Genomic DNA, 15820 nt, shown 5'->3' with positions numbered 1-15820 from the left:
TAACTGGGCACTAAAGCCCGAGGCCGGTCAACCCTAAGCAAGAACATCCTGTTTCCTCAAAGGGTTTCTTTGCCTGAGGAAAGTGGAAGCCAGCAAATTCCTACAAGATCTTCTGAGAATGGAGGCAAGGGTGATCCTGAAGAAGCCCCCTTATCTGACTGACAAGCATCGTCCACTCTTTGTGGTTCAGTATATCACCCAATCTGCCCTCATTGAGATGTAACCAGCGTCCTGAGTGAGAGGCAGGCAGCGGCAGTCCCCCGTTCCTGTCGTCAATTTAGGACCGCATGGGAGGCGTAAGAAACAGATGAATTAAGGCGTGAGGTCTATTGCAGAAAGCACAAAAGACAGTTTGGCCAGCAGGTCATGAGAATCTAAAGGGAGGCGAGGTTGTAGCTGGGAGAAAGAAGATTTGAGGGGCTGTTGCGGTCAGAGCAGGAGAAAGGGTTAGGCGGGGCAGGTGGCCAGCAGGGAGGCAGGAGACTGAGTGGAGAATGGAGCTTGAGAGCTCTGGAGGGGTGGGAAGAGGCCAGAGGCCTGGGGAGCAGTCTGGGCTGGTCATGCCAGGCAGGGCAGGTAGGTACTCTTCAGAGGAAAAGTCTGGCACGCGGTTGTTGATTCCGGGCCGGACTCCACCTTGCGAGGGTGGGGGAAGGAGGTCCTGCCTCCCCGCACAGAGTCCAGCCCTTGGTGTCATTGCTCCGTTTGTGATAGGTTCCGGGAAAGTGCGGCGCTCAATAAGAGATAACCAGTGGCAGCTGCCGGGTAAAGGCGTGTGCTGGGAGGCATTCCTTCCCGGAGCGAGGACAGTCGTCCTCACTTCCGGGTGCTTGCGGATGGGCAGGCGGGCGTCCGAGGTCGACCTCCAGAACGCAGATTCCTCGACCCCAGGTCTTCCACCTACAGCGGCCATCTGACGACCGTTGGAAATGCGCGGGCCGCCGCAAAACAACTGCTGCGGACTCTCCACTCGCAGGCCCTAAACCCCACCCCTGAAGGCCCGGCAGCGTCTCCGTGGCGACAGGCTGCGAAGTGCGGCTGCGCAAGGGTGACAGAGTGCGGGCGAGGGGGAGGGGGTGTTTTGGTTCTCGCCGCTCGCCGTCCTTTCAGACTCGTTCGTCTGAAAGCTTCTCGTTCCTTCCTACCCTACCCCTTCCCTTTCCCTTTCCCGGCCCCAGTCCTCCCTCCCTCCTTTCCCTCTGCCTGCCTTCCCGGGTCCGGGCCGTTTTCCGGGCCAGACGCACAAAAGTGCGCGGCCCCGGGGCCCAGTATATGACCCGCCGTCTTGCTAACCCTCGCTACCCCCGCCCCATGTGGCTGCGGGGCCGCTGCGGCGCTGCCCACTATGGCCCGGAAAGCAGTTAGCAGGAAGCGGAAAGCGCCCGCCTCGCCAGGAGCTGGGAGCGACGCTCAGTGCCCGCAGGTGAGGTCTAAGAGGCCTGGACCCGGCTTATATCACCGAAGCACCCAGAGAGAAATAGGGTTCTAAGGTCGGGGAACTGGAACCGGGGACCGAGGTCTGTAGTCGGAGGTGGGCAAGAGCAGAGCCCCAGCCTTTTGGGACAGGGCCGGGCCCTCGAGAGTTCATAGGAGATCAGAAAGGCCGGAGGAATGAGGAGCTAAAGGGAAACTTGGGAACGAGGCATACTCCGCGGAAGGCCTGCAGCCGGTAATGGGGCTTAAAGGGAAACTAGAATCTTGGCTTTGGAGGAAGAAAACCGACGTTGAGGAGGATCAGGAACAAAACCTCCCAGAAGATACTGGGAGGGAGAGTGAAGTCCCCCTTCCGGGGCCCTGGGAAGTGGAGATAATTGCGTCCCTTATATGGGAAGGAGTTTCCCTTTGGATACCTCAAGCCCTGAGGTGGGCTTTTTGGTCTTGGACCTGTATAAAAAACATCAGTTCTCATATATCATCCCTGTAACGCTCTCGTTGAACGCGTATTCGGACTCTTATTTCACATGCTTCCTACCTCGCTGGTGTTTGATTTTTCGAATTCTTCAACGGCCTGGGGACGGGGTCGCCCTGATAGAGCATCCTTGGAAGGCCTGGTACCCCATGCTGGCCCCAGCTGTACTCTCCATGCTCCATAGGGAGTACAGACTGAGAGTAAGAAGGGTCCTGAGTAGAGATGTAGCCCAGGTCGGTGTTGTAATTATTTGGTACTTCGTTCTGTTCTCTGTCAAGGATAAGTTAAGGGGCTTTGCAACCTTCAGCCCTAACAGAGCTAGTAAACCTTTTGACCTCTTTTCTGCTTCCTTTCCGTTGTCTTTCAGCCCTTGTTTCTTGTAGATAGGTTTGTCTATGAGCAGCATCTTCTCAGTGTTGGAAGAGTTAAACTGGACTTGCTATGTTCAGATTTCTGATCTGTTGTAATTGTATTTCTGTTGTATGTAAATCCTGCAAGATGAGTTCTTGGTGAGTTCTCTGATACAGAAGGATCCCTTATTCTGAAGGAAGGTAGCCAAATCCCTAATTTCTAATGTTGCTTTCCACAGTTTGGCTGGGATCACTCATTGCACAAAAGGAAAAGACTCCCCCCAGTGAAGAGATCCTTAGTGTACTACCTGAAGAATCGAGAAGTCAGGCTTCAGAATGAAACCAGCTATACTCGAGTGTTGCATGGCTATGCAGCACAGCAACTTCCCAGTCTCCTGAAGGAGAGAGAGTTTCACCTTGGGACCCTTAATAAAGTGTTTGCATCTCAGTGGCTAAATCATAGGCAAGTGGTGTGTGGCACAAAATGCAACACGGTAAGTGTCTGGGGGGGTAAGTGAACCTTATCTAGGGGCTTGGATACATTTTGGCTCTAGATGTTGTAGAACTTCTCACTGCTCATTTTCCTATCAGTTTCTTTTGGGTGGAGATCACCTCACTCTGCTTTCCGTTCCCTCCTATCTGTTGATAACCTCTTCCTCTCTTTTTGTCCCTTTCCCCACGTCCTCATCTTCCTGATAAATCTTCAGAGGAGTCTGTTTCTTTAGGCCTTTTGCCATACAGCTGTTCCACTGCTTTTAGAGTTTTTTTGGCCTCAACTTTTTAATGTTGCTTTTTAAGTCAGAGATCTTAGGGGATCTTAGAACAAAGACTTAGGAAAGAATGATGCTCAGGGCATCATTCAGGATACATAAAAGTGGAAACCTAGATCTTATCTGCTAAACTAAGGGCATATATAAAAATATTTTAAGTAGCACTTGGAGAGCACTTTGATGCAGTTGGTTAAGTGTCCGACTCTTGATGTTGACTCAGATCATGATCTCAGAGTCATGAGATTGAGCCCTGGGTTGGGCTCCACAATTAGCATGGAGTTTGCTTGAGATTCTCTCTCCGTGCCTTGGCCCTTTCTGCTCATGTGCTTGCACTCTCTCTCTAAAACAAATAAATCGTTTAAAAAAATAATAAAGTAGGGCACCTGGGTGGCTCAGTTGGTTGAGCAACTGCCTTCAACTCTGGTCATGATTCTGGAGTCCTGAGATCCAGTCCCTGGTTGCTCTCCCTGCTCAGCAGGGGGACATGCTCACTCTCACTCATTCTCTCTCTCTTTCAAATAAATGGATAAAATCTAAAGTAGCACTTCGTTCAGGATAGGAATAAAGCAAACCTTTCCCCCCCCTAAACATTCTCTTTCAGGGAGTAGAATCTAAAGTAGAATTAAAGATATCCTTTAAGAAAGGGAAGAGAATGTGTATTTGGTGATATATTTCAGGATGTAAATGTTTGTTCTTGGCAAAGTAGCCTCCTGAAAATGATTCAAAAGAGAAGAATTAAGTATTACATGAGGAGGAGAGTGTTTTTACACAGAATGAGTTAGAAAATAGCTATAAGTGAATGAAAGGAAAAATTTATCACCTATATAATAAGCACAGTTGTAGGCATAGATAAAATATATCAATTCAGGATTGGATATTGCAGATATGATTGGAACAGGACACAAATATGATGTCAGAGGAATGGCAAGAGGCAGCGCCTGGAGGTGAAAAATTATTCCAAATGAAGCATGAAAAAAGATGGGTTATAAACACAACTGCTTTCTCTGTTTTCACCTTAGCTTGGGTGGATAGACAAGTTGTGTCATGGTGGTTGGGTAAATTCACTTTAGAAACACATCTTGGATTAATTGAAAGAGAAAAGGTTGCTCTAGATAAAAAGTGTCTTAAGCATTAGAAATGTTTATAAACGAGGGACGCCTGGGTGGCTCAGTTGGTTGTGCAGCTGCCTTCGGCTCAGGTCATGATTCCAGCGTCCTGGGATCGAGTCCCACATCGGGCTCCTTGCTCCGCAGGGAGCCTGCTTCTCCCTCTGACTCTGCCTTCCACTTTGTCTGCCTGTGCTCGCTCTCGCTCGCTCTCTCTCTGACAAATAAATAAATAAAATCTTTAAAAAAAAAAAAAAAAGAAATGTTTATAAACGATACAGGCAAAGATTTAAACATGAGTTTTAAGGAAGGAAATAATAATGGTGGTGGTTGGGGCCCAGCTGGCATTTCCTCTTCTGTTGAAGGTTTTAGCTTATCATACAGAAGCCTTTCAAAACTGAGTAGTGGTAGCAAGCCTCTACAAAACTTCCTTTTCCTAGTCTCTCAGGCCACCACTCATGGTTTAAGAGAACTGTTATTATTGTCACTTGAAGTAGAAAGAGTCTTTCAGGGCGCATGGATGGCTCAATGGGTTAAAGTCGCTGCCTTCGGTTCAGGTCATGATCCCAGGGTCCTGGGATTGAGCCCCGAATCAGGCTCTCTGCTCAGCAGGGAGCCTGCTTCCTCCTCTCTCTCTGCCTACCTCTCTGCCTACTTGTGATCTCTGTCTGTCAAATAAATAAATAAAATCTTAAAAAAAAAAAAAAGAAAGAAAAGAAGAAGAGTCTCCCATTGGAGGACTTCATTATACTCTCCACATACACCATTATAGTGTTTTGCCCAGCAAATGTTGAATTATAAAAGTTAATCATAGTGTTCTTCTTGAATTTATTGACCGTGTTTTGAAAGTTTGCATAATGTTAAGTAATAATCTAATGTACTCTTAATACCTACCTCTTTCTGTCTTCCTGTTTCTTAACCTAACATGTTTAAGTGAGGTCCTGTTTTCTTTATAATTTGTCTTGTTACTTGCTTAGCTTCCAGAGCCAAAGCAGAGAACCAGGAATGCTGCTCTTTGAACTTTGTGACATTTGGCAAATGATTTCCCTATCTGTGCCTTTGTTTTTCCATCGGTAACATGGGAGTAGTAATATCCAGAACTGAGAAGGTAGCTGTGCACATCTTGGGAAATTCTTGATGTTAGCAATATCATTCTTACACAAAAATAGTAGTGGTGATAATGAATGCAAAGCTTCATTTTTTTAAAAAGATTTTATTTATTTATTTATTTACTTGTTTGACAGAGACAATCAATGGAAGCTATTTTGTAACAAAAGGAGGGGTGCCTGGGTGGCTCAGTCAGTTAAATGTCTGCATTCCACTTGGCTCAGGTCATGATCCTGGGATCAAGCCCTGTGTGGGCTCTCTGCTCAGCAGAGTTGGCTTCTCCCTCTTCCTCTCCTTCTGCTCCTCCCCCTGCTCCTGCCCATGCACACTCCCTCTCAAATAAATAAAATCTTTTTTAAAAAGATTAATAAAAGAATACTTGAGTACTTTATGGTAAATCACATCTGCATGATATTATGCAGAAATTAACATAATTGTGAATACTTAGAGCGCACAGCTTTGCTATTTTTTCTTTTTTTTTTTTTTTTTCCAAGATTTTTTTTGGGGGGGCACCTGGGTGGCTCAGATGGTTAAGTGTCAGCCTTCAAGCTCAGGTCATGATCTCCTTGTTCTGGGGTACAGCCCTGCATCCCTGCTGAGCAGAGAGTCTACTTCTCTCTCTCTGCCCTCCCCCCCCCGCCCCAAATGCTTTCTCTCTTTCTCAAATGAATAAATAAAATCTTTTTTTTTTTTTAAGATTTTATTTATTTATTTGACAGAGAGAAACACAACGAGACCAAGTACACAAGCAGGGAGAGTGGGAGAGGGAGAAGCAGGCTCCCTGGTGAGCAGGAAGCCTGATGTGGGGCTCCATCCCAGGACCTTGGGATCATGAGCTGAGCTGAAGGCAGACACTTAACCGACTGAGCCACCCAGGCGCCCCAATAAATAAACTCTTTTTAAAAAATATAGGGGTGCCTGGGTGGCTTTGTCTGTTAAGTCTGCCTTCAGCTCGGGTCCTGATCCCGGGTCCTGGGAGCAAGCCCCGCATCGGGGTCTGCTCCCTCTCCCTTTGCCTGCTGCTCCCCTTGGCTTGTGCTCTCCCTATCTCTGTCAAATAAATAAGTATTTTATTTATTTATTTGAAAGAGAGAGAAACCACGAATGGTGGGTAGTGAGGAAAGGTAGAGGGAGAAGGAGAAGCATACTCCCCACTGAGCCAGGGGGCTTGATTCCAGGACTCTGGGATCATGACCGGGTCTGAAGGCAGCCGTTTAACCAGCTGAGCCACCCAGGAGGCTAAACACACAAAGCATTTGATGCCTTAAATGTAACAAGACACAAAATTATTACTTGTTTTTAAATTTACTTATTTTAGTAATCTCTACACCCATCCTGGGGCTGGAACTCACAGCCTCGAGATCAATAGTTGCATGCTTCTCTGACTGAGCCATCCAGGCGCACCAAGATACCAGAATTCTTATTTCTGCTTATTATAGCTATACACAATTATGCATGCATGTGGTTAAGGACTAAACAGGAACTGGACAAATGAAAAAAAACAGATTTGAAAAGAGAGAGGGGACACCTGGCTGGCTCAGTCAGTGGAGTGTGTGCCTCTTGATTCTGGGGATCATGAGTTCAAGACCCATGTTAGACAAAGAGTTTACTTAATAAAAATTTTAAAAAGGGACATTTGGGTAGCTCAGTTGGTTAAGTGTCTGCTGTTAGCTCAGGTTATGATCCCAGGGTCCTGGGGTCGAGCCCTGCATTGGGTTCCCTGTTCAGCGGAGAGCCTGCTTCTCCCTCTCCCTCTGCCTGCTACTCCTCCTGCTTGTGCTCTTGCTTGCTCTCTGTCAAATAAATAAATAAAATGGTTTGTTTTTTTTTTAATTCTTTTTTTAAAAGAGAGAGAGGATTCGGAGTGCTCTGTCTTGCATTTTATAATTTCCATTATTGATAAAATAATGTTAATAAACTTTTTAATTTATTTATTTATTTTATTTATTAGGGGGCCTGGGTGGCTCAGTGGCTTAAGCCTCTGCCTTCAGCCCAGGTCATGATCTCAGGGTCCTGGGATCCAGCCTGGCATCCGGCTCTCTGCTCAACAAGAGCCTGCTTCCCTCCTTTCCCTATGCCTGCCTCTCTACCTACTTGTGATTGATCTCTCTCTCTCTCTCTCTCTGTCTAATAAATAAAATCTTTGGGGGAAAAAAAAATTTTATTTATTTATTAGAGAGAGCACAAGTGGAGTGAGGGACAGAGGGAGAAGCCGATTAACCCTGCTGAGCAGTGAGTCCATTGTGGAACTCCATCCCAGGACCCTGGGATCATGATCTGAGCCAAAGGCAGACACTTAACTGACTGTGCCACCCAGGCACCCTATACTTTTCTTTCTTTCTTTTTTTTTTTTAAATGTTACTTCAGCTACATGAATGTTGTTGTTAAAGATTTTATTTATGGGGCGCCTGGGTGGCTCAGTGGGTTAAGCCTCTGCCTTCGGCTCAGGTCATGATCCCAGGGGCCTGGGATCGAGTCCCGCATTGGGTTCTCTGCTCAGCAGGGAGCCTGCTTCTCCTCATCTCTCTCTCTCTCTGTCTGTCTCTCTGCCCATTTGTGATCTCTCTCTCTGTCAAATAAATAAATAAAATCTTAAAAAAAAAAAAAAAAAGATTTTATTTATGTATTTGACACAGAGAGGTCATGAGTAGGCAGAGAGGCAGGCAGAGAGAGGGGGAAGCAGGCTCCCTGCCGAGCAGAGAGCCTGATTCGGGGCTTGATCCCAGGACCCTGAGATCATGACCTGAGCAGAAGGCAGAGGCATAACACACTGAGCCACCCAGGTACCCTGAATGTTGTTTTTTCTTAGCCTAAAACAGTGGTGGAAATGGCCTTGCTCAGTTACCATTCATTGCTTGTCTGCTGACAAAGATTGAACACAGTTATATATTATACATCTCTTGTGGAGAGGGAATAAAATTGGTGGTAGGATATATAACAAAAGGAGTTTCCTTTCTGAGTCACACAGGAATTTTTTGGAGCCCAAAATAACATCTAGAGATCTTGCTTCTTATGGGACATAACCATATTGTCCTCTTTATGCTATAATGCTCAGGAAGTAAAAGTGAAAGAAAAAGGATTATATAGTATTATCATTGTTTTAATACTGTTATTACTGAAAGCTTACAATTTCTTAATATGCCCAGATAAATAATTAATATGGGACTGCAAACTCTATTCTCCAGTAATTTGTGGCTTAGATGTAAGGCTCCCTGCTAATTCTGATTAGATGGCTCTATACCTAAAAATGCTGTAGGGGAAGAAAAAGGTGAGAATATCTTGTACAGAAATTGTTTTCCTCTGTATAATATGTACATAAATATTAGCATTTTTGAGTGCTGTAGAAAATCAATTTCTGTCTTCCATAGGAAGAAGTGATGACTTGTGTAAAGACAGATAGTAAGCCAGTTCTTTATTTACCTTCTACTTTCTTTTTCTTTTTTATTTTTATTCATTTGGTTTTTTTAAAAGCTGGGCATGGACCCCAACACAAGACCTGATCCCAGGACCTTAGGATAATGACATGAGCTGAAGGCAGCCGCTTAACCGGCTAAGCCAGGCAGGCATCAATTCTGTTGGGTTCTGATTTTACAGTTTGAGAGTTTTAACCAAATGTTTGTCAAGGTGCTTTAAGTAGCTGAATCTCTGTGATATACTGTCAGAGACTCTTTACTGGCTGACTTTGGGTGGGTACTAGGCAGAATCTTAGGTGTCTTGCTTAAAGGTGACTTTGGGACTTATTTTTACGATTTTTTAAAATTTATTTTTAATTTTTTTAGTAGGCTTTATGCCCAACGTGGAGCTTGAACTCAACAACTCATAAATCAATAGTTGCATGTTCTACCAACTGAGGCAGCTAGGTGACGTCATTTTTCATAGAGCCCTCCAAAATCAGGAATTAGAAATCAACTTATTGGGGGCACCTAGCTGGCTCAGTCAGTGGAGGATGCTACTCTTGATCTTGCAGTTGTAAACTCAAGCCTCATGTTGGTTGTGGAGATTACTTAAAAATAAAATCTTAAAAAAAAAAAAAACTTGGTTATTTAATACCATACCATGGACGGCTCTCCATGCTTTGTTTTGTTTTTTAAGATTTTATTTATTTATTTGACAGAGACAGCAAGAGAGGGAACACAAGCAGGGGAAGTGTGAGAGGGAGAGGCAGGCTCCCTGTGGAGCAGGAAACCCCATGTGAGACTCTATCCCATGACCCTGGGATCATGACCTGAGCTGAAGGCAGATGCTTAACAACTAAGGCACCCAGGCACTCTGAACAGTTTTCCATGTTAATAAAAACCCTCTACTCCATTATTTTTTTTTTTTTAAGTAAACTACCCCCAACAAGGGGCTTGAACTCATGCCCTAAGATCAAGAGTCGCGTGTTTTGCTGAGTCAGTCAGGCGCCCCATTCTTTTTTTTTTTTTTTTTCTTTTAAGCTTTTATTAAGTAATCTCACCCAGTGTGGGGTTCAAACTTACATCTGGAGATCAGGAGTTGTATATTCTTCTGACTGAGGCAACCAGGCACTCTTGAGCACCCCATTCTTTTTTTTTTTTTTTTAAAGATTTTATTCATTTATTTGACAGAGAGATCACAGGCAGGCAGGGAGAAGGGGGAAGCAGGCTCCCCGCTGAGCAGTGAGCCAGATGTGGGGATCGATTCCAGGACCCCAAAATCATGACCTGAGCCAAAGGCAGAGGCTCAACCCACTGAGCCACCCAGGCACCCCTGGGCACCCCATTCTTAAAAGCTCTGTAATAGTCTATTGTGTGGCTGTACCCAACCCCTGTGGTGTCTCACTATTTAAAATTTTAGGTGCATCTGGATGGCTTGGTTGGTGAAGCATCCAGCTCTTGATTTCAGCCAGGTCATGATCTCAGGGTTGTGAGATCAAATGCTGCGTCAGGCTCTGCACTAGGCAGGGAGCCTGCTTAAGATTCTCTGTCTCCCTCTCTTCCTTCCCCCATCCGCTCTCTCTAAGTAAGTAAAAAAATAAATGCTCACTTTATTTTTTAAAATTTATTTATTTATTTATTTGATAGAGAGAGTGCACACACAAGCAGGGGGAGTGGCAGGCAGAGGGACAGGGAGAAGCAGGCTACCCACTGAGCAGGGAGTCCAGTGTGCAACTTGCAGGACCCTGAGCTCGACCTGAGCCGAAGGCAGAGGCTTAAATCAACTGAGTCACCCAGATGCCCCTTCATTTTATAGTTTTTTAAAGATACACCCAATGTGCCCATTATGGGGCTCAAACTCAGCAATACCAAGATCCAGAATCGTGTGCTCCATCTTACTGAGCAAGCCTGGTGCCCCCAAATTAATGTATTTAATTAAAACTGTTTACTCGTTTCCTTAGCAGAAGTTTCTAAAATTGAAACTGTAGTGTTTACACTGTTCAATTTTTGATGCGTACTGTCTGAATATATTCTTTTGTTCTTTGTCTTGACTCTTTTCTTTGCTCCTACCCATCTTCTTGGTTTGGGATAAGGAATGGATTCTTCTGCTTCATTTTCAGTTGTCTTCTCTTTGCCCAACTTTCAGCAGATTCAGGCTGTCCACTTGGCTTTTCCTTTCCTGTCTGACTTAGTATAATTTATTTTGTTGTCTGATCTAAGTGGATTTGCTTTCCTTTCCTTTATTAGGCTGCAGCTAAAACACTTTGCAGTTTTAGAAACTTTGTGAGCTCCTCTATCTTATTAAGCTGTCTTGATCTCTCTGTGTGCATTTTGCATGCACCTATATGCACTTTACATGCATTTGGAGATGTACTCTCTAGTCTTATAAGCTTCCTGATTGTAAGGACTTTGCTTTCTTTTTTCCCCTCTCTGTTCTAGAATGTAAGGTGCAGGGAGCCATTGAGACTCAAACTTACCTTGCCATGCTTCTGATTCCTGGCAGGGATCCCAGTAGGTTAATGTAGAACAGCCCCATTCTGGGATTTGTTAACAGAAGCTTCATGAAGCCTTGGCGCCTTGTCAGTGAGCTTGGGGAGATATTTTGTGGCAGCTCATTCACAACCCTTTCCCTTGCTTTGAAAAAGCAAAAGGATTCTGTCCTTCACATGGTGCTTTGTCATTCCTCTGCAAGAGTGAGGTTGTGTGGGAGCGCCTGGGTGGCTCAGTGGGTTAAGCTGCTGCCTTCGGCTCAGGTCATGATCCCAGTGTCCTGGATCCAGCCGTGCTTCCTCCTCTCTCTCTGCCTGCCTCTCTGCCTACTTGTGATCTTTGCCTGTCAAATAAATAAGTAAAATCTTAAAAAAAACAAAAACCACAAAGTCTTAAGTGAGCAGTTAATTTTCCTTCATTAAACATTTGAGGAGCTATGTTGTATAGAGTTCATTTGCTCTAAAAGAGTAAGAAACCCACTCATGTTTATTGGAAGGGATAGTTCGCAAACCCCCAAAGCGCGAAGAATCTCTAGATCTCAAAATGAAACAGAACTTGGAAAACCATTAGAAACTAAAGGTGTTCATGCTATTTCTCTTCTATTTCCTTCTATCTGGGAGCTGGCTTTGGTAGAAATTAGCCATCCATACAGTTTGGTGTAGTGCCACTGAGGCTGTTTCACCTTCCCGAGAGAATTCGATCCATCTGGTATAGCCTCTGGACTGGTCCTCCCTGAGTGAGGAGGGATAGTTCTCCTCTCTGGGTAGTTCTCCGATCTGGAGGTCTGGTCTTACATCAGACCACCTAGATGTGGGGTGTCTAACATTTTTGGGCAGCCTGCCTGAAAGATGTCTTCTACAAGCACTTAGCACATAGCTTTGCATTGTTGAGGCAGGATCGTAGAACCAATTAAGATAGTCCCCTGCTCTTTGAATTGGGAAGGCATTATTAGCTTGCAGGGGGAAAAAGACAAGATTTTAAAGCAGCGTGATACAATCTAAGTGTTGTGGGTAGTTAGCTGTCTGGAAAACCTACAAAAGAAAAATTTAACCAGCCTGAATATTTAGGGAATATTCAGAGAGGACATGTCTGAACTGAATCATGAAAGATAAGTACACGCTGTCCAGGTACAGAAAAGGGGGGGCATTTCTGGCATTGTGAAGAGCATGAGCATGAAACAAAACAAAAAAATTACATTTTGTTGCAGATTTTTGTGTGAATAATAGTTAATAAGCTGTTATTAATAAGCTGTTAATAAGCTGTTATTTCTAGAGCATAGATCCATGGCAGGATATAAAGCTAGAGAGAAAGGTTGGAGCCAGATTGAAGAATCTTGATGCCCTGATAAGGAATTTAGATTTAGGTAAAGAGAAACCAATTTTTTTTTTTAATATTTATTTATTGGGGCACCTGGGTGACTAATTCAGTTAGGCATCTGACTCTCAGTTTCAGCTCAAGTGGTGATCTCATGGGCTGTGGGCTTGAGCCCCTTGTCAGGCTCCTTGCTGAGTGGGGGCGTTTGCTTGAAAGATTCTTTCCCTCTCCCCTTCCCCGTGCTCATTCTCTCTCTCTCTTTCTCAGATTAAAAGAAAGATTCAGGGGCACCTGGGTGGTTCAGTGGGTTAACGCCTCTGCCTTTGGCTCGGGTTGTGGTCTCAAGGTCCTGGAATCAAGCCCTGCGTCAGGCTCTCTGCTCAGTGGGGAGCCTGCTAACCGCCCCCCCCCACATCCCCACCTGCTTCTCTACATGCTTGTGATCTCTTGTCAAATAAATAAATAAATAATAAAAGAAAGATTTAGTTTAGACAGAGAACGTTTGCATGCAAGTGCATGAGGGCAAGGGGAGTGGAAGAGAGAATCCCCAAGGAGACTCCCCACTGAGCCAGAATCTAACGCAGAGCCCAATCCCACAACCTTGAGCCCATGACCCAAGCAGAAATCAAGAGCTAACTGCTCAACTAACTGAGCCACCCATGAGCCCATGGATATTTATATTTTATCTGTGTATACACACACACACACACACACACATATATAAACCTTTAAGTATTTTTATTTTTGCACATGAGAGAGAGCATGCTTGAGTTTGGGGGAGGAGCAGAGAGAGAAGCAGGCTCCTGGATGAGCAGAGAGCCGGATGTGGAACTCTATCCCAGGACTCTGGGATCATGACCTGAGCCAAAGGCAGGTGCTTAACTCACTGAGCCACCCAGGCATCCCACCTATGGATATATATATATATTTTTTCTTTTCAAAGATTCCATCTATTTATATGACAGACACAGATCACATGTAGGCAGAGAGGCAGGGAGAAGCAGGCTCCCCGCTGAGTAGAGAGCCCGACGCGGGGCTCGATCCCAGGACCCTGGGATCACGACCTGAGCCGAAGGCAGAGGCCTCAACCCACTGAGCCACCCAGGCGCCCCCCACCTATGGATATTTTTAACTGATTGCTGTTTTTATAAAGATGACCGATACAATATAAAGAACAGTTTTGATGGTGGCCTTGCTTGAAGGCGTAAAGACTAGTTGCAGTTGTCCAGACAGGTGATGAGAAAGAGGATGAGAGGCAGGAGCCAACTGAAAGAATAGTTCTCCTTTCATAGATCTCCTTCCGGTGCAAGCGGGTTACTTTATACAGAGATTTGACATGATTTTGCTTCATCACAAGAATTGCTGAGAGGCTTTTAAGCTACCTTCCTCTGTACTAAGGTATATGGTCACATTGCTAGCACCTAGAACAGTACTTGGTATTTTAGTTGGTGCTGAATGAATAGGAGAGTGAATCATTTAATCCCATAAAGAGTTTAATAAAGACAGGAATGGGGGCGCCTGGGTGGCTCAGTGGGTTAAGCCACTGCCTTCGGCTCAGGTCATGATCCCAGGGTCCTGGGATCGAGTCCCGCATCAGGCTCTCTGCTGAGCAGAGAGCCTGCTTTCCTCTCTCTCTCTCTCTCTCTCTGCCTGCCTCTCTGCCCACTTGTGATCTCTCTCTCTCTCTCTCTCTCTCTCTCAAATAAATAAATAAATAAATAAAATCTTAAAAAAAAAAATACAGGAATGTTCTTTCTTAGAGACCGATCTTTTCCATAAAACGTTTCTTTGAGTTAAATCTGGCAGAGTAGAAAGGTGTTAGATTGGAAAAGAGGTGGAGAAGAGCTTGTCATATCTCTAGTCACTCCAACAAACCTAATGTTTACAGTACATTTAATAGTCATTGTGATGGGCTCTGGGAATTTCATTTTTAAGTTTTTATACATGGGTAGATGAGAATTAGATATATAAAATACGTCCAAGGGGTGCCTGGGTGGCTCAGGGGGTTAAAGCCTCAGGTCATGATCCTGGGGTCCTGGGATCGAGCCCCACATCGGGCTCTCTGCTCAGCAGGGAGCCTACTTCCCCCCCCTCTCTCAGCCTGCCACTCTGTCTACTTGTGATCTCTGTCTATCAAATAAATAAAATCTTAAAAAAAAAAAAAAAGTCCAAACTGGCAGAAAACCTTTAGTCGGGTTCTTTAGGTCCGCAGTCTAATACACGTCCTCTTTGAAGCTGTCTTTGAATCCCAGGCAGAATTTATTGCTTGCTAATCTGTGTTCATGTAACATGTTATCCTTGTCTCTATTGTATTTTCTTATTTTCATATTTCATTTGACTAATATCCCTGACTATGCCTTTAGCAATTCCCAGGGTCTAAAAGGGATAATTGAGTGAATAGGTAGTAGACATTAATTAAAGTTCAAGGGATAATTGAGTGAATGGGTATTTGGACCCCAGGTTAGCCACATGAAAGAGAAACTGTCAACTAATGTGTGTCCCTTTTCTTGTAGCTGTTTGTAGTGGATGTGCAGACAAGCCAGATCACCAAGATCCCCATTCTAAAGGACCGGGAGCCTGGAGGTGTGACCCAGCAGGGCTGTGGCATCCATGCCATCGAGCTGAATCCCTCCAGAACTCTGTTAGCCACTGGAGGAGACAACCCCAACAGTCTTGCCATCTACCGGCTACCTACACTAGATCCTGTGTGTGTGGGTGATGTAAGTTTCCCCAGTAACTGTAGAGGTAGCTTTGTTCCCCAGTAACTGTAGAGGTAGCTTTGTTCTTAAGGAGAGCCTGGTAAGTAACATGGACCTTCCTTCCACATGCCCCCTGGGAAGGAATAGTTTCCTCTAAATTTCCGCTGACTACAAGGGTATGGGGGTAAGTTGTGAGGGTAGAAATACCAAAATGGGAACTGAACACCCCATAGGGAAGTATATTGACAGCGTGTGTTTGATAAGGGGATGAGCAGCATACTTTAGGGCCAGCAGCAGTGGTTTGGTGTTTTAATACAGTGTCCGTGTATGTCCCATTGCCCATAGTCACCAAAGTTTATTAAATCATTCAGTAACTATTTATTGAGCTTTTTATGTCTGGGCATTGTTTCAGAAACTGGGGACAATGTGGTGAATAAAACAGATAAAATTTTCTTATGGGGAGGGAGAGACCTAAATTTTCTTATAGGTCTGCCTCTTAGAGGGAGACCTATAAACCAATACATAGACCAATAAATATTTTTCCAGCAGTATATCAGAATGTGGTAAGTGCCCTGGAGAAGAGTAAAGGCAGATTAAAGGGATAGTGGTGGAGAATGCTGTTTAGAGGATGGATGGTCAAGGAAGTCCTCATTGCTAAGAATGACATTTGAGTAGGAAGA

At 44.7% G+C, this 15820-nt stretch overlaps 1 protein-coding gene across 2 annotated transcripts in view; it reads left to right on the top strand.

Annotated features, from left to right (window-relative positions):
- DCAF12 (DDB1 and CUL4 associated factor 12) overlaps window positions 1-15820 on the top strand; it is a 29881-nt gene that overhangs the window by 188 nt on the left and 13873 nt on the right. The window contains exons 1-3 of one of the 2 annotated variants that reach the window (XM_082694617.1): window positions 615-1423; window positions 2499-2753; window positions 14955-15161. In XM_082694617.1, coding sequence (XP_082550743.1) covers window positions 1346-1423; window positions 2499-2753; window positions 14955-15161 — 540 coding nt within the window. In that variant the 5' untranslated portion in view covers window positions 615-1345. Of the gene's footprint in view, window positions 1-614; window positions 1424-2498; window positions 2754-14954; window positions 15162-15820 lie in introns of those variants that run through there. The other variant, XM_082694618.1, reaches the window with a different exon arrangement.

This window comes from Mustela nivalis, assembly GCF_964662115.1.
Source record: "Mustela nivalis genome assembly, chromosome: 13".
Classification (NCBI taxonomy): Eukaryota; Metazoa; Chordata; class Mammalia; order Carnivora; family Mustelidae; genus Mustela; species Mustela nivalis.
The sequence above is the reverse complement of the archived record's forward strand: the minus strand, read 5'-3'. Positions and strand labels throughout refer to the sequence as shown.